This window comes from Scophthalmus maximus, chromosome 13 (assembly GCF_022379125.1).
Source record: "Scophthalmus maximus strain ysfricsl-2021 chromosome 13, ASM2237912v1, whole genome shotgun sequence".
Classification (NCBI taxonomy): domain Eukaryota; kingdom Metazoa; phylum Chordata; class Actinopteri; order Pleuronectiformes; family Scophthalmidae; genus Scophthalmus; species Scophthalmus maximus.
In genome coordinates, this window is record NC_061527.1 from 7,743,714 (window position 1) to 7,765,406 (window position 21,693).

At 44.1% G+C, this 21,693-nt stretch overlaps 1 protein-coding gene across 4 annotated transcripts in view; it reads left to right on the forward strand.

Moving 5' to 3' along the window:
• The window catches only part of dennd1b (DENN/MADD domain containing 1B), a 101,881-nt gene that overhangs the window by 10,141 nt on the left and 70,047 nt on the right, over positions 1–21,693 (forward strand). For 3 of the 4 annotated variants that reach the window (XM_035648718.2, XM_047337001.1, XM_047337002.1), the window contains exon 3: positions 10,115–10,158. In XM_035648718.2, coding sequence (XP_035504611.1) covers positions 10,115–10,158 — 44 coding nt within the window. Of the gene's footprint in view, positions 1–10,114; positions 10,159–10,882; positions 11,030–21,693 lie in introns of all 4 variants that reach the window. The other variant, XM_047337000.1, reaches the window with a different exon arrangement.

The following is a 21,693-nucleotide window of genomic DNA, read 5'->3' on the forward strand; positions in this document are numbered from 1 at the left end:
CACTTTCAGTTTGAAGCCTAAATCATTCGCTAGTTCAGCATCATCACCATTAACAGGTGAATTGATTTAACATGCTTATTAAAGGCGGACTAGTAAGTACATCATCATGTTTAAATTAAAAACAGACACCACTTTCTCTGAGATTTTCCTGCAGGAACCTTTACCTGTATAGGTTTATTACGTAAAATATATGTTTGCATATGTTGATTGGCTTTTCCACTTTATTTTAAGCAAATTACATATTGTGTAAAATTACCAGTATTTATTTTGAACGGTACTCCTAAGGATCTCCTGCCATTCTGTAAATCGCATTTGCAGACAGACAGACAGACAGACAGACAGACAGACAGACAGAGCTCGTTACAGAAGATGTTATCAGTGGTCATGGCCTGCTGCCACATAGACTGACCTAAAATGGTTTCAAAGGTGAATGATCTAAAAGACAGAAATTTATTTTTCTCCGGCAATTAAGGAAATCAACCTACTTATTGATATGATGTGAGCACTGGTGTCTTGACATCTCGACTGTTGTCCTTTAGACCTTCATTCTGTGGTCAAGGCCAAACCCACGTCAGGCAGAACTAGTGGTGCAAGGCCACTGTCAGTGCTGTCATTTCAGCTTCTATCCTCTCTATTTACATGTCAACAGCTATGCCTCTAGGCTACGTCTCTCCACTCAAGGCTGCTCCTGTGTTGCCCTAACACCACACAATTACTGTGAAGATGATGGCGTTTACATGCGTGTTAGCCCTGCTGGCCCTTAATTTGGGTTCTGGCCTATTTTTCAAGACTGAAAAATATAGGTCGATCTTGATGCCTACGTGAATGTCTGAGGCCATTTATCATTGCAAATCATGCTATTCATCTAACGTCTTTGTTTTGGAATGGACAGACACACACACACACACACACACACACACACACACACACACACACACACACACACACACACACACACACACACACGCTTCCCCCCACCTTCTTATACTCCATCTACCTTTGAAATCTTCCTGCCTATTCTCTATTGTTGAGTGTATTTCCTTTAAGTGGAATACTACTTAATTACCTCTCCGAACTGGAATACTTTAAATGAGACCAGCAGTTGAATTGATCTAAATCTTCAGTGAGATTGAATTGATCTAAATCTTCAGTGAGATTGACATAACGTTGTGGGATAAACCTATGTTTGTGGTCAGTGAGTCCAAAGACTATAAATATAATTGGGTATAGAACTGAACTGGGCTGGTGCTGCTTGTCTTTGGCATCAGAGGATGTAAATGTGTGTTTTTATTCAATTTTAAATTGTATAGAATTGCTACAAGATAATTTAAGCATAATTTTGATAAGAGATATTGGTGCATGAAGAGTCTAATTGACTATTTACAAGCATTTACTCAAATGTACGGTGACCAAATGAAGCAATCATATCAAGTCACGCCACTGTGACCACATTGTCTTTAATTTCGATACATAAACTCTGCCATACGTAAGCAAATACACTATTTATATTACGTTGTGTGTTAAAATACTTAAAAATCAGGGGCATAACAGTTCTCCAAATCAACAGTCTGGTTCACGGCAAACAATTTTGTGCTGTGTTTTAGTTCATACCTAATGACTGCAGTGATTAATCAATTAATCTGAAGTAATTATCTGGTAATAATTGTTGGTTGCTGCTCTAATTAGGTCTTTTGTAATTAACTGGTTTAACAGACGTCTCTGTGGAACTACATCTGTAAACCTGGGTCCCGTGTAAACGTTGATAACAAGGAATTCAAGCTGTGACAGCAGTCTGAAATGAATGGGTTAGGGAAGTGGGTTGACTGTGTTTTCATTAATCCGCATCAAACACAGGGGTTTGTGTGTGAAAGTGGGTGTAGTTATATTCTGTCATGTCTTTCCCTTGTGCTGTCTGATGAATCACTTGTTGGCTTTGCTAATTTCTTCCAGTTCCTTTGAGATTCAGAGAAGATGCTCAACCAAACTGAGTGAAACGTTAATGCATTGTGATGAGTAGGGATGCAAGTTTGACTACTTTATTTTTATTGCTTGTTTGCACTGATGATGATTAAGTTACATCTTTCTGGCTTTTACTCAGGAATGTTTGGATTAAGATCAACATCATCCAGGATCACAGCAAATATAATGGTGCATCCAATATCTTAGTTGCAAAGTTGTTTAATATTTTCAACGAAGATAAAACTACTGGAAAATAGCAAATGGAGAACTTTTTTCAACCCAAAGAAATCTTTTAGAAGTTAGGGTTCCCTAAAACCATACTCCTTTGACCTATTAAGATAAGTAAAGATAATCCTTTATTAGTCCCACTATGGGTATATTTGCAGCAGAGGATATAGTAGAAATAGAAACATTCGTATAGATGCAATATAAACACAATAAAATATAAAAACAATTGAAAAAATTGTACAGATGTAAACCAGGTATATACAGTACACTTAAACTATTGAAGCTAGTTTGTGAAATTTGTGTTTACGCATCAGCGTTTGTTTGAGTTTCAGCGGGGGTAAAGTGTTTTCCCGGTATTTTCCTGTTAGCATTTCAATTCTCCAGCATTTTCCATCAGTCCTGTAGAGCGTCGAGCCCCCTGTGAATGTGTTTGTACGCTTTAAACAGATACGGATGTATTGTCATCCCCGTGGAAAGATTGGCTGACTCACTGACTGCCTGACTGAGAGCTGTCTGTCTGTCAGCCTTTGCATGTGAACTTCAAATCACAGCTCGGCAGCACCGAGCATGTAGCCGCCAAAGGCAAGGCTTTACACTGTCATCAGCACCACACGGCTGCCTCTGGGTGCCGTGCCATATGACATTAACTGAGATCGATCCTCTCCACACCTCAAGGAGCTGCTGTGCTGCACACAGTGTTTCCTCTGATGCCGCAACCACCACCTCAAAAGACGAGAAAAAGGAAGTCTCTCCCGAACACGTGTAACTGTCTGACAGTGACCCGATCTCCAGCTTGCTGAAACTTTTTTTTATCTTTTTAAAGTTTAGCATCCAAAAACTAAATTTTGTCAGACTCATCAGGCTGAGGTGCCAACTCTGTCACACGGGACCTCGCCAGAAAAATCAGGGATTCCTTTTTTTGACAGCAGAGACAAACAAAGGCGTCTTTGCCCAAGAATAAAAGCAAAATGTTCCACAATCATTTCCTCCAGTTTTAGAGTAAAGCTAACTTACCTCATAAAGTGACTTATACTGTTAGTACAGGTTATGTTCACGTTTTTTTATGCATATTAGCTTTTTTTTTTAGACCGAAGCAGGTGATTGAACCATATGGAAAGAATTACAGGAAGAAGCGTTCAAGCAACAGCCAGTAATGGAATCAACATCACCTGCGCTGCTGCAGTCTACCCCCAGTATTTCTCCGGGGATTTGGAAATAAAACATCAAGATCATATTTTGGATTTCAGACTTATAATTATGGTTTCTGGTGCCGCTTCCTGTTTCAGTAGAAGCAGATTTCTGTGGCAACGGAACATCATAAAGTATAAAGAAAGTCGGAGAGTCGTCTGTCTTGGGAGGTACCGTTTTTTTTTTCCTTTAGCGTCGGAAGCCAACGCTCCGCCAGCAAACACGTCTGTCTGCGTGTTGGGTTGAAGATGCAGTCATGCGGCGCTGTTGTTTGACATAATGTTGGACCAGTATGGAATCTGACTGGGAATATCAACGCTGATTTGTGGTGATACACAGAGGCTGTCACAAAGGTTGCATCCATATGCTGTGCCACTCACTCGTGAAGCTGTGAAATTGGGTTGCATCCCAACTAGCCTGGAGACAGTATCGCTTTCACTCCTCTCTTTCTGCGCCTCCTCTCCCCACCTCCTCTCCCCCGCCGTCTCAGCTCATCCTGCCGAAGCATTTCTCTCATAACGCCGAGGAGCCTGAACAACTAATGTGGCATTAATAGGGTCACATCATCACCATGCAGCTCTTTCTTTCTTCTCCTTCCAGTGAGGCTGAGGTTGTTGTTTATCTTCTTCAGATGTAGCTGTAGAAATGGCTTAGAAATCCCCCAGGCCAGCATCTCTCACATGTGAAGCTTGCCAGTTGATTTTTTTTTTTTTTTTCTTTGGCTGGTAAAGCAGGCTCTACCTTAGAGATTGTTTTCTTTTTGTTTATTTAAATCTTTAAGCAAGCACTGGAATTAAATTTGATCACTCCTTTGCAAAGCTAGACAGATTCACAGATGAAAACGTAGATCGGAGTTGTGATGAATTGGTGAGTGTATTTTATAAAGTGTCATAGTTCATTTGAGATCTAGTCACCAATTTGACATCAAAAGTCAATCTGTTTGGCCTTAATCCATGTAGTTAATGATTCACACCGGTCCTTCTCTATCCCTTCCAAGTCCTCATTTATCACAACATACTGTGACAAATCAGTATCAGTTAACTTAAGGACCATATCATCGTTTAAGAAGTTTCTCTTTTCTCCAAACCTCTGCTCACTAAATCAGCATGAAATGTAATGCCATTTGCAGTGTGCAATCTGAGACTCGACGGGCAAAAGGGGGGAGAGAAAAAAAATGTTTTAAACGTCTGTGAGTGTGTTTTTCTTTCTGCTCGCTTTTGAAAGGCCCCAGTTAATCTGCTTACTCCTTTAATTGTGAGCGTAGGGGTTGGGGCTCCTCCCGGCCAGAATACGGCTACTGATCCAGAAGTAAAACGATGACCACCACAGTTATTCCTTCCCTTAGGTTGTACAGCCCCCCCCCCACCAGTCTCTTTTAGCCACACCTCATCTCCTCCTCCTCCACCATCCCCTTCCTCAGAGGGAAGAAAGCTCCTCTTTCTGACAATAGACATTTTTTGCCATATGTTGGCTTGACATCTTCATCAGGTTCACAGCAGGTTACCTTAGTTAACTTTCACTCCACTGCCTGATGGGATTTTCTCCCTCTGTTTCTCCAATCGGCCCAGGCTCAAAGTCTAGACGGCCTCCGAGGCAGGGTCCTTGCAGCCCTGTGTCCACAATGGCCGTATTGTGGATGGTTAGTAGCGGTAGCTTCCTCCCATTACAGCGAACTGGCCGGTGCTAAAACAATGCTTTTGTCTGGGGGCATATGAGGGGGGCCTAATCCACTACGTACTGTGAAATAAATCTCTCTCAGAGATGAGAGGGAGAGAGAGAGTGAGAGAAAAAAACGGAGTGAATGAAATCATTGCCAAGGAGGTTAGAGTGCAGCAGTTTAACCCCTGGCCAAGAAAGAAGGAGGAGAGGAGGCAAAGGGAGCGAGAGAAAGGAGGAACAAGGAGAGGCAGGCGCTACATCCCTTCATCTCCGCAGCACGGATGGAGGAGAGGGGCTGCCGGTGGCTTTCACTGCCTCTCTTCTCACCAGAGGAACTGCTGTTCACCATATGGGATTTGGCCTCTCTTAACAAACAGGCCCCCTATTCACTCACAACACACATTCAGTCGTTCGTGGAATAAGGTGAAAAAAGTGCATTTTTTATGCCTTTAGAACATTGCATGGCCATGAGGGCTCTAAGTCTGTGTTTGATTCACACAGTATAGAGAATTATAAACTCGAGGCTTTCATCTAAATGTGTATTCACACTGGATTTAGGGTAAGGCCTTTTTTTGTGTTTTTACTGAAGTCTCTCTCAGTTTTAAAGCCAGAACCATGCATTCAGGCCACTGTTATTGAGCTGCTAAGGTGATCCTATAGAAATACTGCACACCCACATTGCACTCTGCTCCGTGGGAGTATATCATGTTCGTATGCTTCTTTTTCCCAGCAGTTATTTTTATGAAGCTTTACGTTTGTTCAAAGTAAGTTGGGCCTTACTTTTGTAGGTTAGTGACAAAATGGCTTAAAGTTGTGCAACTTGCAGTGCAGCGCTGGGCAGTGTGCGCTTTCTGACACACGAGCGCTGTGTGCCAACTTTTTCTTGAAGCCAGCAGCATTAGGGCAGCATTAGGAGTGACACGCTTTGCCAACAGCCTACTCACAAATCCCAAGAAGCATAGATTTATGCCAGGAAGATGAAGATGCCAGTGTTTTTCATTTTTTTTCTAGCCTACTTGGAAGTGCCGGTAAACAGATTTATGCAGGGAACTGAAGAAATGGGAGATGAAGGGGTAGGCTTACTTGTTGTTTCTCTCATGTTTCGGCGCACGCATACCATGTTAATTTATTCTGTTTAATCCCGTCACGTTTAATGATCCACCTGTGTCGGTAGGAAGGAAGTGGTGTCAGTTGAGAGAGGAGAGGTCTACCTCCCAATATGAGGCATCCATCCATTCCTGCCCTCACGTCATTCTTCCTCCTCCCACTCCTTCCCTGTTGCCCCGCTCTCAGCTCCCAGCACTCTTCACCTATTAACCCTCCTTTCTCCTTGCTCATTCTCCCCCTCCGACTTTTAAAGACAGGTGTCTTAGGAATAGCCAAAACATTGATTTTTGACCAACTCAACCAGCACCACCACTCCGCCTCCTCCCCTGTATCTGTGTCACGGCTCAGGGCTGCTTTCATGTTGCTTCCATCGTTACCGTTGGAGGTCACCCACGCTTGAAGCCCTCAGGGATCAATGGACATGCTACCAAACAGTAAATATTCACTCCCAAGCTTGCTATCTATCTGTAAACACGCACTGCACTTGCAGAGCACACATTTGCACACTCGCACTTTGCACCCAGAGACCAGTGGTCGCTCCTCGAGCTTGTCCTCACGTTTGCCCACCTCCATTTCCTGGGGTGTGAATGGAGGATTCCGACTCCCGATAGGTGATTTCAATTCAATTCTCACCCACAGGATCTGTTTACGCTTCACCGGGGTGAAATATGCTATAGGTTGTTTTCCCCTTGTCACTTTAGCTGCCACTGGTTTCACATCAAATGGACTGTTTTCATACCGTTTGAAATGGCTCTTTTAAGATCCTGTCAACTGTAGGAAATACAATAAACACGTTTTGAATCTTTTTGCATTTTGGGCTTTGGTGGAGGGAGAGGTGAGGGAGAGGCTGATGTCTCCGGGCTTTTTCACACCTGAGGGTCCAAAGACCATGTCTCTGTTCTAGTGTATACATTTGATCAATTAGTTTCCGAAGGTCTGGACAAAACAATGTAGGTGTGAAAGTGCCCTAACAAAATACAAATGTTTTACGCAGTATTGGCATGTGAATGAAAACTGTATGACAAGGCAGGAAGTGGTTGATTGGTTCAACCACTTTCTTGAGCAAAACCCTGCAAATTTCTCCTAGTGTAACTTTGCTACACATTAGTTGTGCTTCTTTGTTTTCGTATTTATGAGCACATCCCTGCATATGTCATCGCTGGTGTCTTCAAGGACCCCTGTGTCTCCAGCGCTGTCGTTTTCTATTGTAACCGACAGCTACCATTGTCTGTTGCATGAACAAAATATTTTATGACCTTGTGAACGAGCCCAAAAACATTTATATAGTGCGCTTGTAAAACCCACAGCCGTGTTTTTGAAAGATCCCAAAAAGTCCAGATCCTCCGAGGCTGCTGAGAGAAATGTATTGACCAGAATCTCTGCCCCCGGACGTCAAGTCCTGAAAAATCGCGATGGCATTTCAACTGAGCAATTCATGAGAAAGTCATTTTCACCTGAGATACTTTTTGTTATATGCTCAAAATAAAAGCTTTTTTTTTTGGTGCATATTTCACAGTTGACACTGGTGTTGCAGAATTCTGAAATGAATTGCATTATATTTTGTGTGTGTGTGTGTGTGTGTGTGTGTGTGTGTGTGTGTGTGTGTGTGTGTGTGTGTGTGTGTGTGTGTGTGTGTGTGTGTGTGTGTGTGTGTGTGTGTGTGTGTGTGTGTGTGTGTGTGTGTGTGTGTGTGTGTGTGTGTGTGTGTGTGTGTGAGAAAGGGGGAGGCGGCTGGATTAACTAGTGCAGGATATGTCATGGTGACATTTGTGTCCCCTGGCGGAGCAGCAGGGGTCCCCTTCACCTCTGTAACCTTCAACTTGCAGCCCTAACCCCCTTCAGGCTCCCCCTCGCGTCCACCACACGCCCAGCACGTCTGAAGGGAGGGGCCTACGGACTCAAAAGAGTGAAGGGGGGGTTCCACACTTTATTAGAATCGCTATCCTAAAATATAGGGCATCAAGCTATTCATCACTCTGAGGGAATTGTAAAAAATGACCCTTGTAATCGCTGGAACAACAGATAATTGAAAGACTACAGAAGAAGCTAATGCACAGCTACCCTCTACACTTTCTGGTGAACATTGTCAACAGAGCCCATTGGTCGAGCTGTGAACATAAACACTGGCGTCACCTTCGTGTGGGAGAGAAAAGTTTTTCCTTTGCACCTCGAACCTTCCCTGTTTTCATACCTTGTCATATCTGGCCAATCGCTGCGAGTGGCCAAAACACTGAGCACAACAAGCCCCCCCCCCCCCCTTCCTCTTCTCCCCTGCCCCTTCCTCATGTCCTGTATCATTGTCCAGCAGCAGTTCCCATCCTCTCACCCAGTAAATCAGCATAAAATAGCCCTAACTGTGGCAGAGCATAGGGGAAGGGAGAAGGGGGGTGGTGGTTGGCGTTGGGGAGTAGAGCTTTGAGCCACCCTTTCAAGATGGGGCCCATGAAATTATCCAACAGGATTATGTAAGCCATGATGGATTCTGCTGCGTCCTGTCATGCGTTAGTACATTGTATTTCCCCCTCTCCCTCTCTCTCTCTCTTACACAGCCCAGCTACTTTACAAGCCGCTCCACACATTGTGTGTTATTACGTATCCTCTTTACCGGTCTTCTCCTCTGACTTTAAAAGGTCTACAGTCAGCTTTTTGGGCATGTGCGCAGGCGAGGATCATAGGCAAATATAACCCCTATTAAAATGGCCATGCATTAATCAACCTCATAGTTTGCACTTGTTGAACTCACACTTTTTTACTGGAGTATAAAAAAGATTTGTTGCTCTCAGATACAGAGATGTGTTCATGAGCCTGTGGGCCTTTTGTATGTCCGAGACCATGAACCTGTGAGAGCATGTCTCTTCAAACTGCTCCTCTTCCTGCTGAGGTCACAGGGTGACCTTGGAGCTGTGGAAACCATGTTTACCAGAGACCCCCATGTTGATGCTGTGGCTGGGTGGCTGCTTCCTTTCAACCACATCTTATAAGCCTTACTTTTTTAAGTATGGAAGTTGGCTTTAAGAGAGACGTAAACGTGTTGCAAGAGGAACACTAAAGCAAATCATAGCCTGGCAGCTTACTGAGGCAACTTATATGGAACAATTTTGAGCAGTTTGATGTATTTCTCCTATTCACCTTCTCTTGTGAACAATGCTCATCTTTATCATTCTTGGTGAATGTAAGCATTTCTCAGTCATAAGAGAATAACATCTTTTTATCTGCTTTACTAAATTATGAATGTGTTAACAAGAATGACCATTCTGTCTTTTCTGGGACTGCAATATTACTTTACAGATCTATAGTTCACAAGCGCAACATTTTATTGTAAGATTTCTGTCTGACCAGAATGAAGCTTTGTAACCCTGTTAATGTATTTACATTTAATAACTGGCATAAACAGTTAGTTGATGATATCAGATCGATGGCTAATTTCCTATCAATCTAAAAATCAGTTGATCTACTAGGTAAATCTCTCGGCACTAATTGGTTTACTGAAAAAGGAAAAAAAGAAAATCACAAACCCCCTGTTCTAAACAACAATAAACCTTTAGCTAAGCGTTTGCCTATCTCCAGCAGATACCCAGGCTTGTAGCAGTGTAGGAATAATTAAGCAAATAAACCAGAATATGTGCGGATACGGCTTTTCTTAAACGTGCATGATTTGGTGTATAATATAAGCTATCATATCTACACTGAGAATATAGATTTGCATATTTACAGCACATACAGCTGAGAAACACACACACACACACACACACACACACACACTCACACACACAGCAGTGCACAGTAAAAGACAAGAGTGTGTGTGTGTGTGTGTGTGTGTGTGTGTGTGTGTGTGTGTGTGCGTGCGTGCACAGACTCCAAGCAGCCACCCTTGCCCCCACCCCTCTCATTAATATGTATGTGTTCTGAGGCAGCTAGCGAAGACGATGTGTTTCTCACCAGCTGATTAATGCTGTCTGTCAATTACCTCTAGATCCAACCGTGCTGTGGAGCTTCCCCCAGGACCACACAGACCAGGTTGGAACACACTCTGCTTTTTCATACTTCTCTCTCTCCCTCCCGCTCTCTCTCTCTCTCTCTCGTTCCCTGTTACAGACAACCTCTACCTTCTCCTCCTCTACCATCTCCCTTCCTTTTCTAATGCCCTTACTCACCCTGCCATCCCGTAGTAACCTCCCCCAACACCTAACACCACCTCTACCAGCACCACTCTCCTCCTCACCCCTCTCTGTGCATCCTCTCCTCCTCCTCTCTCTCTTTCCTCCTCCTCCTCCTCCTTTCTGTCTCTCCGTCTCATTGTACGTCTGTTGCTGGTAATGAAAAGCATTGAGCAGGTCTTCAATAACCGACGAATCAGTAATTATCATGCAACCGTGACAGGAATGCACACCTCTGTTTTCCCCTTCTCTCTCTCTCTCTCTCTCTCTCTCCCTCTCTTTTTACATCTTGCCTTCTCTCTCATTGTCCTACTCCGACTGCTTCCTTTTGTTTCACATTTATAGAATTATCGACGTCATTTTTAATCTAAAAGCAGCCGTTTTGCACGTTCTTTTTGGCAAACTGTATTCTTGCTAAAATGGTTTTGTGTGTATACATTCATAAATATTACTGTAGTATCTCCCACTAGTCTGTATGACTGAGGAATCACGTTTTTTAATGATGACAATTGTTTAAAGCTTTGTTTTTTTTTTCATACTTAATCATTCTCTATATTTTTATAATATCACTGAACTGACCAAAGAAATGAGTGAGATCTGGGAACACAGAGACATGAAATGCTGCAATGAAATCTGAAGGAGCAACAAACACAGGCAGTCAGATGATCACACACTGTGAACGAGCCAACAGTTTACAACAAGTCAGAGGATCTGAGCCACTTAATCTGGAGGTAAAATTGAATCTTAATCTTCCCCAAATGTCTGCCGTAGTCCTTCATTGTGTGTGCTCACGAGCATGTGCAAATACAGAAGGTCAAAGGTTGACCAGATTGTCTGTAATGGATGAGACTCAGTCGGTCGGTGGGCTGCCAGTTTAATCCATGGCCCCACGCTGCCTTACATAAAAATGATTCCCGTGAATTCAAGGCAATTCAGGGGCAAGAGGAGAGGACTGGTATAGGACTGGTTCTGGGTATCAGCTGAGTTATTATTCTCCTGTTGTTGCTCCAGCGTGGGATGACTCCATGACTCCTGCTCTCTGCAGCTGTGTGTGTGTGTGTGTGTGTGTGTGTGTGTGTGTGTGTGTGTGTGTGTGTGTGTGTGTGTGTGTGTGTGTGTGTGTGTGTGTGTGTGTGTGTGTGTGTGTGTGTGTGTGTGTGTGTGTGTGTGTGTGTGTGTGTGTGATTTTTTCGCTGTGAGATTTGACAGAAAAAAAAGACATGCAGCGAATTGTGTCTGTGCCAAGAGCAACCACAGGACAAAACAGGACCTGGAGCTAATCACCGGACAGATGTCTTGCAACAACCCACCGGTGGAAGATGGGAAGAAATGGACAAGTGAAAGAAGAAAAAAATGGAGAGAGGGAGAAAGACAATAATATGTGCGTAGGCTTAAATATTTCTTAACACAGCAGCCAAGCCATTGAGTTTAAACAGCTCTCCTGCCTCTCTGATCCACTTTGAGGAATAAACGGGCTTGTAAAAAGATGCTCCAGGCAATGTCTGCCTGCCCCACAAGAACCAGAGCATTCTATCAGAGTAAGTGGTAGAGGGAGTGAGGGAGCGAGAGTGTGAGCAAGAAATTACAGACTTACAGAGGTAGGCACAGGAAATGCTGGTGAAAGGAGACGAGTGAAAAGAGCAACTGAAACCAAGAGAGATGAAGTAAAGAAAAAGAGGTGTGTGTGTGTGTGTGTGTGTGTGTGTGTGTGTGTGTGTGTGTGTGTGTGTGTGTGTGTGTGTGTGTTGACATGAGCCTGTCTCATCCTTCCTCTCCAGCATGTCTCGTCTTTCCAAACGCCCCCCCCCCCACCCCCACATACACAACCTCACTTTTCTTTCATTCTGTTGTCAACCAGATCGTTTGTGTGGATAAGATGGCCCTTAAGATGGCTAGTTAGCGTGCTGTGTACAGAGGGATTGGCCCTTTCCCCCGTATACATAAAGGCTGTATTCACGGGCCTCATTACCAGGATTAGGGCTCCTTTCCCCCTTTGTGGGGCTGTGGGCTGGAGTCCTCTGTAGCCACAGTCTCCTGTCTCTTTCTGTGGCCCGAGCTGGCCAGCATATGGCAGCAGCAGCCAACAGTCTCCGTAGAGGGGCTCAGAGCTCCGAGCAAGGCCCCCTTTTGTTTAGGCCGTTATTGTTGCTCAGCGTAATGACATTTGTAGGCCGTAGGATCGGGGTGGAGGGGTTAGTCTACCCCAGGGGAGAAGGGGAGAGAGATGGAGACGGAAAGCGAGAGAAAGAGAGGGAGCTGGGATGGTAAGGAGGGGGGAGAGGCGAAGACATGAAGACAGACAGGAGTGTGGATTATGGAAATATGAATTGATTTTTTTTCTGTTCTGTGGTAGAATAGAAAGCTCAAAGGAGAACAGACTGCAGGCTGGCTGGCACGCAGGGGTGGTGCTGGGGAAATATGAAGTGAGAGGCGCTTGCTCCTTCTCTTTCTCCTCCTCTTTCTCTCTCTCTTTTTCGCCTCCTGCTCCCCCTGTTCCTCCCTCAGCCCCAGAGACTCTTGATGCCCTGGTCATCTGCAGATGCCACTTGGATAGAGAGGGAGAGATGGAAGAGAAGGAGGGGAAGAGATGGGGAGAGAGAGAGGTGGCTAAAGCATATATTTGAATCACAAGAAGGGCTTTTTTTCCCTTTTTTTTTTTTGCAAATGGAGCAGACAGATGGAAATCTGTCCGTTTCCTCTCAGATCTCATCCCAAAGTTGTGGAAAAACACAGTAGGCAGAACACGCACACTCACACACACACACACACACACACACACACACACACACACCCATAAAATTATTCTGCCAGTTAATCCTAGCTAACCACAGTGTGGTGTGTATAAGTCCCATTTTTCTGTAGAGAACAGATGATAATATGATAAACACTCTGCAAGTTGCACAAGCAGAAGTCCATTTGAAAACTTTGAGACGGTGAGCAACTCACTGAAAGATATTCAATTACCTCACACGCTCTTAGAAGCTGCAGCATCTCTCAGTACTATAGACAGAAACATATTCTAACCTGTAAGTCAACTTTGGAATGAAAGACTTGAACAAATAGTTATTTAGCCAAATAATAATATGAATCATATTTGAGCTGTAGTTGGTGATATCACCCTAAACATATAGCTCACATTCAACCCAATGTGATATTACCTCTTCTGTAGAATTGTATCTAATCAGGAGTTATTTGAACTGGTTTGAATTAGGCACTTTTTCTAAATGTCAGTTAAAAAAAAAAAAAAAGTATTCAAAGCAGAAATACATATTAACAGGGATCCAATACCCCTGCTGGATGCAGTGTGGACCAACACTGCTTCACCAAGGCCAAACATTTTGTTGTTGTTTTTTTGAGAAAATGTCACATTTATTATCAAGGATAATGAGTTTAGTACTGATATTTAGTTTTTCTATACTTGCACCAAGCAGTTTATTAGGAAACACCTTTACACCTTCTAAATTCATGCAATTATCTATCAGCCAATAATGTGGCAGTGGGTGAATGAGAAAGTGAGAATGAGAAAAACACAATGATCAACATCATTTGGCATGATTGTTGTCGCCAGAGTAGCTGGTTTGCGTATTTCTGAAGCTGCAGATCTCCTTGAAATTTCATGCACAGCACTCCCTAGAGTTTTTACTCAGAATGGTGTTGGGGAAATAAAACATCCAGTGACCTGCAGTTCTGCAGAGATAACCAGTCTTTACATCTGTGGTAAGCTGAAAAGTATCTCAGAACGCACAACACTATTGAACCTTGAGGCAGATGGACTACAGCATCGGAGGACTGCGTTGGGTTCCTCTGCTGCCGGTCCAGAACATCTGCGGTTGCAGTGAGCATGGTTCTATGAAAACTGGAAATGCGTTACCTTGTCTGACGATGAATCTGGATTTCTGCTGAGGCGGCAGATGGCAGTGTTAGAATTTAGCATCAACAGCATGAATCCATGGACCCAACCTGCCTCGTGTCAACAGCTCCGGTGGTGGCGGCGGTGTGAAGCTGTGGGGGGATGTGTTCTTGGCACACTTTGGGCCCCTTAATACCAATCAGTCATTGTTTAAATACCACAGCCTAGCTGAGCATTGTTGCTGACCAAGTTTGTCCATTTCACGGCCACAATTTACCTACTTCTAACATTAAAGTGCACCAGTTCTCACACACTCCTCCCTCATGGGTTAGAAGTAGTTTTCCTCCCCTTGTATACAAGCATATCATACATGCGGTCACATGCACACACAGAGAGATAATGTTGCGTGTGCTTTCCTGGCATATCATTGTTTTGCATCATTCTAGTCAAACCTCTTATTGCTCCTAATCTTTTCCCCCACTTGTCTCTCTCAAGGCCTGTCTCATTCCTTCTCTCCTGTCATGCGAATTTCTCCTCCATCTCTTCTGTCCTCTTTGTATCTCTAACTCCCTGTTGCCTGTCCATCAACCTTCTTGTTTCTGAAAGCCTCATCTACTATTTCCCCTCACAAGCCAGTGTTGCAGGAAATAGCAAACCACACACAAACCAGTCTGGTTGCAGCATAATATCCAGAATGAGATGAAGGAAATAGATTCACTGCAAGGTCTCCTCTTAGCTTCTTAAAGTTGATGTTAACACTCTATGGCCGTTCCACACATTTCATTAAGGAACCTTTGATATTCCTGCTGCGTACTGCATCAAATTGACCATATAACATGCTGCTTTTCATTTATGCCAAGGCTACAGTAGCTATGATTCGATTCTAAAAGGAAACATCTATGCTTTGATACACATGCTTTGCTATATATAATTTATTTGTCGTATTAAATGCACTCCAGGATTTGTGTTGTGAAATAAAATATAGTAATGTACTGTACTGTTCCCCAGTATGGGTTTCTTGTGACTTGGTACGGTGAATACTTACTTGTATCATGTTTCACTGTAGTGAAGTGACCAGTGTCTTAACTTAATGTCACATCATTAGCTTTTGGGAAATTAGACACAGAAATAAGGCAAATAAAGGAACAGTTTTCATTTTCCAAGTAGATGTGTTTTTTTCCCTTTATAAATATAAAAGACATATATTTATGCTCCTTTCTTTGTTCTTGTTTAGTTTTAACCACTGTCAAGTTTTTGAAGCTGCCATGACTTCACGCTAAAGTCAAGTTATGGCATGTATATACATCAATGCTTAAAAGTCTAGAGTCATCAGTCGGACAGAAAGTGAGGGAAGGACAGAGAAAGAGAAGAAGAGAGGCTGACTGTCTCCTGAGGCTTCAACCTTGGCATCTCTGAGAGCTGCTCTGACGCTATGCTCCATCAGAACAGCCCGCCTGACATGCAGTGTTGGTGGCCAGAGCTCTGTGGACCGGTCCTGTGTAGGGGAGGTTGGGGAGGGGGCTCTTTGGAAGAGAGAGGTCAGGCGAGCAGTGGTCTGAGGGGATGGAGCCGGGGTACATGATTGGTGGTTTCAGCCCTGAGGGTGCCAGGCGTTGACCTTGGGGAGTGAAGGAGATTTAGGTTGGAGTGGTGGTCAGGGTGAGTGTGAGATGGTTCCGTAGAAGCAGGGCGAAGGAGATCTTGTATAGGAAGTGGTATGTTGTGGAGGAGAAAAGGGAAGACATAAGAGGAAACAAACAAAGAATGGGAGGTTGTTGGGTTTCATAAGAGATGTATGCTAAAAATGTGACGGGAAGGGAAGGAGGCGACGCAGTCATGATTTTGATGGGTTACAGAAGGTTCGGAAGATAGAGGGAAGGTGAAAGGTGTGTGGAATGAGAAAATGGGAAAGAAAGTGAGAAAAGAAAATGGACGACTGTGAAAACGAGAGGGACAGAATAGTACGTTCTGCAGTTTGGCTACACGGAAGTGTGAAAGTTTTAGGGTTTCAATGTTGTGTTTTAGGAAATTAATGTGCAAACAAAATGATTTAAAAAATGACATGTTACCAAGTGGCAACCCACTCTGACGTCAGCCATTGGTTTAGCTAACTGCAGTTTTGAAACCTCGAGTTCAGTATTGTGACCAGCGCCAACTTGTTTTTTTTGGAACCAGAACTAGGAGCGGGTCACAGTCATTGTCTCGTAGACTTCTATAGAAGCTGACTTCTTTTTGCGACCAGTGGAGTCGCCCTCTACAGGTCAATCCAGAGAATACAGGCTTTAGGCACTTCCACATTGGTTTCATTTTCCAGACCCGTTGATTACGTCCATTTTATTTTCCGTCTGTGGATGTTACTGCAGTTTTTGGTACAAAGTGAGAAAAATCTGTGTGAAAAGCCAGGAATTAGTCAAATAGTTGCCGATATCCTCAATCACATTCTAACGTAGCACATTGTAAAGTTAATGTAGGCTGAGTGTAGTTGACAGAGGAAGGCGACTCTGTCAGACTATGCGCTTTTCACAAGGACAAAGCCCTCTTCCCCACCCGTCTTCCAAAAGGATCGGAGACAGTGAAGTCGTGATGTTGTACGGAGGAGCTGTGAGTGTTTTGTCAGCTCTTTGGGTGCTGCTGCAGCCAGTTATATGAATCTGTAACAGCCCGCTGCAAGGTGTAAGGAACTGAGAGATGAAAAAGATGGAAATTCATGCCTCTTTTTTTGTTTTCATGTGTGCAGGGGAATAGGCCTAAATGTGTGTGCGCGTTTGTGTATTTGTGTATTATGGGCGTGTGTGTGTGATGTCTCAGTGTGACACGGGTTCTCGTCTTTCCCCTTCACCGCACCCTGACAGCAGTGTCAAACAAGGCCTCATATGATCTGTGTATGTCTTTGAGAATGTGTGTGTGTGTGTGTATGTGTGTCTGGGTTGATAGTGTTTTTATTCTTCTTTCTAACCCTTAGACCTCAGATCCCTGGGGTGCTCCAGGGGTCCTGCCTAATGGACAGTCTCGCCCCACTAAGCTGGCCTTTTGCTCGGGCACTGAGCTGGACGCCTAACTAGGGCCCTTTGTTGCTCATGGGTCCTGATTGCGCTGACCTCTGGGCTGGCTTCCTGGGAGAAGGAAGGGCGGTGGAGAGGGAAGAGGAAAGCAAGGGAAGTGTTTTTACGCCCCGCTGCTCACATCTCTCCAGTATCGCCCAGCGGATGGTGAAAAGAAAAGCAGTGGTGTGTTTTGGCAGTGGAGTAAAGAACCGTTGGCCGCTTGTCTTTTGCATGCTGCAGGTGGAGAGAAGTGGATTCAGCTACACTTGCTCACATCCTAGGAGCAGCTCACCGTTCAAGGCTAATGGCACTTTGGCTCCTCTGCCATTCTGTTTCAAGGAAGAATTGTATTGAAAGCAAGGTGCAGTTTGTGAAGCTAATCAGATCATCAGACGTCATCAACTGAGATATTTGGGAAAAGAGAGACCGATGAGACAGCTTCACAATGTAAACCTGTTACCTGGGTCTAATTGTGAGGATTGTAGGGCTATTCAGCACGAGGAAGCTCATTTCCCTTGGAATATGGAATTATCCTCTCACGTTCGAATGAATGTTTGAATGTAGAATGAAAAGGGACAGCCCTAGTAACAGGTGGTTTTTCAAAATAAGTTTTCTACCTCTCAGAATTGGCCCATGGGTGCTAGCAAATTGTAGCTGGGGTGACCACAGAAAAACAATAGATCAAGATTAACCTACAGCGAAAAACAAACATTAAAAACTATAGCACACTCAGGCTTCATTCGAGAGACTCATTGTGTATCAGAGAACTAAGCCAGCATGTAGCTGCTGTTGTGGCCTGTTTGAAACTGTCTTTGGCCACAGTAATGGGAACAGACACTGTAGAAGAGGAAACAGGGACATGTGTTCGACATGTGGTAAAACATTGTTCCACCTTGTTTTGTTTCGAAATGAAATCTTGAATCCTGCATCCATTTCTCCGAGCTCCTTGTTGGCTTTTAACATATGCAGACTGGACGAGTGCTGCAGCACATATGCTCCCACATGTATGTATATTATATTTGAGAATGCTGCCAAACTCTCTGTGATACGTTTGCAGTCGCAAACGAGAAGAAAGGGTGCATCTACGTTCGGAAACAGGTTGTCCCAGTCAGCCAGGAAGCTCATATTTACGGTATCGGGTGCCAGACTCGCCGAAAACCACACACTGCCTTTGCCAACAGAGCTATCACACATATAACGATGTGGCTTAATTGCCGTTCACGAGCCCATGCATGGCACAACCGGCAGCCACCAGCCAGAAAAAAGAGATAGAAGCAATGGCAGTACATTAGGGTGTTGGGGAAAAAGGATGGAGAGAGATTTGGGAGGAGGAGGAGGAGGAGGAAGAAGAGGAAGAGGAAGAGGAGGCTTCAGCGATGACCTGACCCTCTCTGCTAGATTCCATGTACATCTGTCAAAGAGACGTCTGCGCCAAATGTTTAGGAGCCAGCGTTGCACCGCCGAGCTCCCCCGCTGAGCTTCAATGTATACATTCTTTGTGTGCATGTGTGTGGGTGAGATTGTGTGTGTGTGTGCGTGCGCGTGTGTGTAATGCCATGTGTTAGAGGCAGGCCCACATCAGGGTTCATACAGTCGAGCTAAGCCCAGTGGGAGCTGAAAGCTTAAAGAAGGAAATCCCCCCAGGCTGCTTCGTACACACACACGCACACACAAAGGCACACGCGCACACATCTCTCTCTCTCTCTCTCTCTCTCTCTCTCTCTCTCTCTCTCTTTCTCTCTCCCTCTCTCCTCCTGGCACTTCATTAATGAAGCCCATGCTTGTATGTTTGGGGCATATGCAGCTCTCTTGGCCCAACAATACGCGTGTGTGTGTGTGCGTGCGTGCGTGCGTGCGTGCGTGCGTGCGTGTGTGTGTGTGTTAGGGAGTGAGACATCTCCCCCTATCACATGGAAATGTATTCAGTGGAAGATCTCGGCAGAGGCATAATACTGCCGCTCTCCCCTGTCTGAGCCCATCTGTGATATGTAGGAAGGACATCAGCAGGACAGGGTATTAGCACTGGAATAATGCACACTGGTATTGTTGACGCCACTATACTTATTCTCCACACAATTTGCCCCCTCACCCCCATAACATAAATACACCCATTGTGGAAAGAAAAGCAAAGAATAAATGTGTGCAACACAATGGATGACATGTGTACCATATCCCACTGGAATGTTATGTTGGAGGTGACTCATTAACAGCTGATGGATGGGGAATGAGTTCAACACCGGATGTTGGGGGTTAACTCGAATTTTTGAATTCTTCCAATCCACATGCATTTGAGTCTGGAAATGAAAACTTCAGGGGCAGCTAATTTTCCCAGTGACACTTTCCATTGAGGAGGTGAGGACAGAGTGTTGCAGTGGGAACACAAGAGGCCCGACATAGGTCTTCATTTTGTCCTTGGATTAGGCATCTGTGATGTCCTTAAGGGTCCAGAAGTACACACATGAAACTGAAAAGTGTTTTCCTTCTTACTATAGAGGTGGCACATACACATATGAATGTTAGCACACTTATACCTGTCAGGCGTTGTCATGAGGCCAGAAGATTGGTCTGCCACCTTCAGCACCTTTTTGAAGAAGAGCTCCGGCAAACACGGGGCTGTTGTCAACCAAAATAACCTCCGTCGCCAGGGACGCTCTGCATCAGAAGGGTCAGTAGAAACTGAAAACTTGGCAGGGATTTAAAAAAACATATCCAGGAAGACTAAAAAAATTCCCTGTTTCCCACCTCCGTCTTCCCTCTCCTATCAGCCTGGGCAGAGTGAGCAAGAATGTGAAAATGTAACGCCCCCGTGTCAATTTGAAAGTGCACCTCATCGGCTCATATGCCCCTGCACCTCTCTCCATCACCCCCCCTTCCTCCATCTTTCCACTCTCAAGCAGCTCTGTTGCTTTGGTCCAGCTCTGAAGGCCGTTCTTATTACCGGCACAGAGCGCAGGTCAGAATGGCAAGCCGGCAGCATACTATTAAAGCCTAATGAAAGGAATCTCTGCAGGGTCTGAGGTCTGCAGCGGCCAGAGGAGGCTGTGCCTCTTCCCATTGTTCTTCTGCATCTCTCCCCACTATACTGTTGCTTTTTGTTTTGTTTGTTTTTTTAATTCCATCTCTAAATCTTGCTCCTCTTCTGTCTCCCCTGTCACAGTCTTTGTCTCTCTCGTTCTCATTTTCTGTTTTTTCCTTTGTCTCGTTCTCTCTCAATCTGCATCTGTTTCACTCCACCTGCATGTGCATCAGATGGTGTTTCAAACGATGTTCTCGCTCCCGTTCATTTGTCGAGCTGCCGCTAAATCGTGCTCACATAAGTGCACAGTTTAACGCATTCTGTTTGTGTCTCCTGTGGAAATTGTAAATCAATAGCGCGTTGTTCATTAGCGCCTTTGAAATAAATATATACTCCCCTTCTTTTTCAACATATGGTTGCAGTCCACCACCCTAGAATCATCAATGCAAGAATCGCTCTGATATTAGTTGAAGAATATGAATTGAGTGCACTGATCCCCACCCTATAGTTGCCTTAATTTATGCCCGCTCGACAGGAAGGTGGTTAGGGTCACCTACAAAAGTTGGATCCGACTCGATAGTGTCTTGACATGGGGGAGTACTTCCTGGTTCTCTTTATTTAAATGTCCTGTCTTCATGACCTGTAGTAGCTCCGTTTGCCACTTATTTTGTAAATTTCGAGGAAAAATATCGCAGAATATTTGACATGTAGCTTCCTCATTTATGCCATACTCTCTTTGGTTTATCAAAGTATGGTTTACAATGTAATGCATGTTTCTGAGCTTTTAAAGACAATTTTACATGCCTGCATTTATTTCACAAGGATATAAAATAATGGCATTGTTTAGGAAGATGTAGAGGGGCAGGTGAACATTATTGGAAGCAGAAGTTGCTCTTATAGATTGTTTGCAACTCGTAAAGCATTGGATTAATTTGCTGTGGACTAAAACGTGAAAGGCTATTCATCTCTTGTGCCCTTTTTTCGACATGATTGGTTGGTTAAAATGTATGGAGAGGTTCTAGTGTAGGCTCTGTGAAAATCAACAAACAGCGGAAAAAAAACTGACCATTCGGTTATAACCAATTATACGCCTTTTATATTGGGATTCAAACTGTAACAGATTTTTATTTCAGATGCTCTATCAAGGAACTAAAGATTTAAATTCCCCCAGTTAATCTTCAATTTTAGGTTCCGCTGCAGGTTTATTGTCAATTCCACAAAAAAATTCTGAAACTAAATATCGTTCCTCCTCAGGGACCTCAGGGCAACACAGACGCAACACCTGATGATTGTAAACTCCATCAGCCAACCACGACCATCTCCTCTCTCATCTCCGACCTGTCTGTCTGTCTGTCCGTCTTTCTTCTTTACCCCAGTTTTTATACCCGTCTTAATATATTTGGCCCTGTGTATCTGGTGCAGTTTGGAGATAGCTGAAGAAACAGGAAGTTTGTTGTTTACAGCATGTTTGATCACAGACTAACT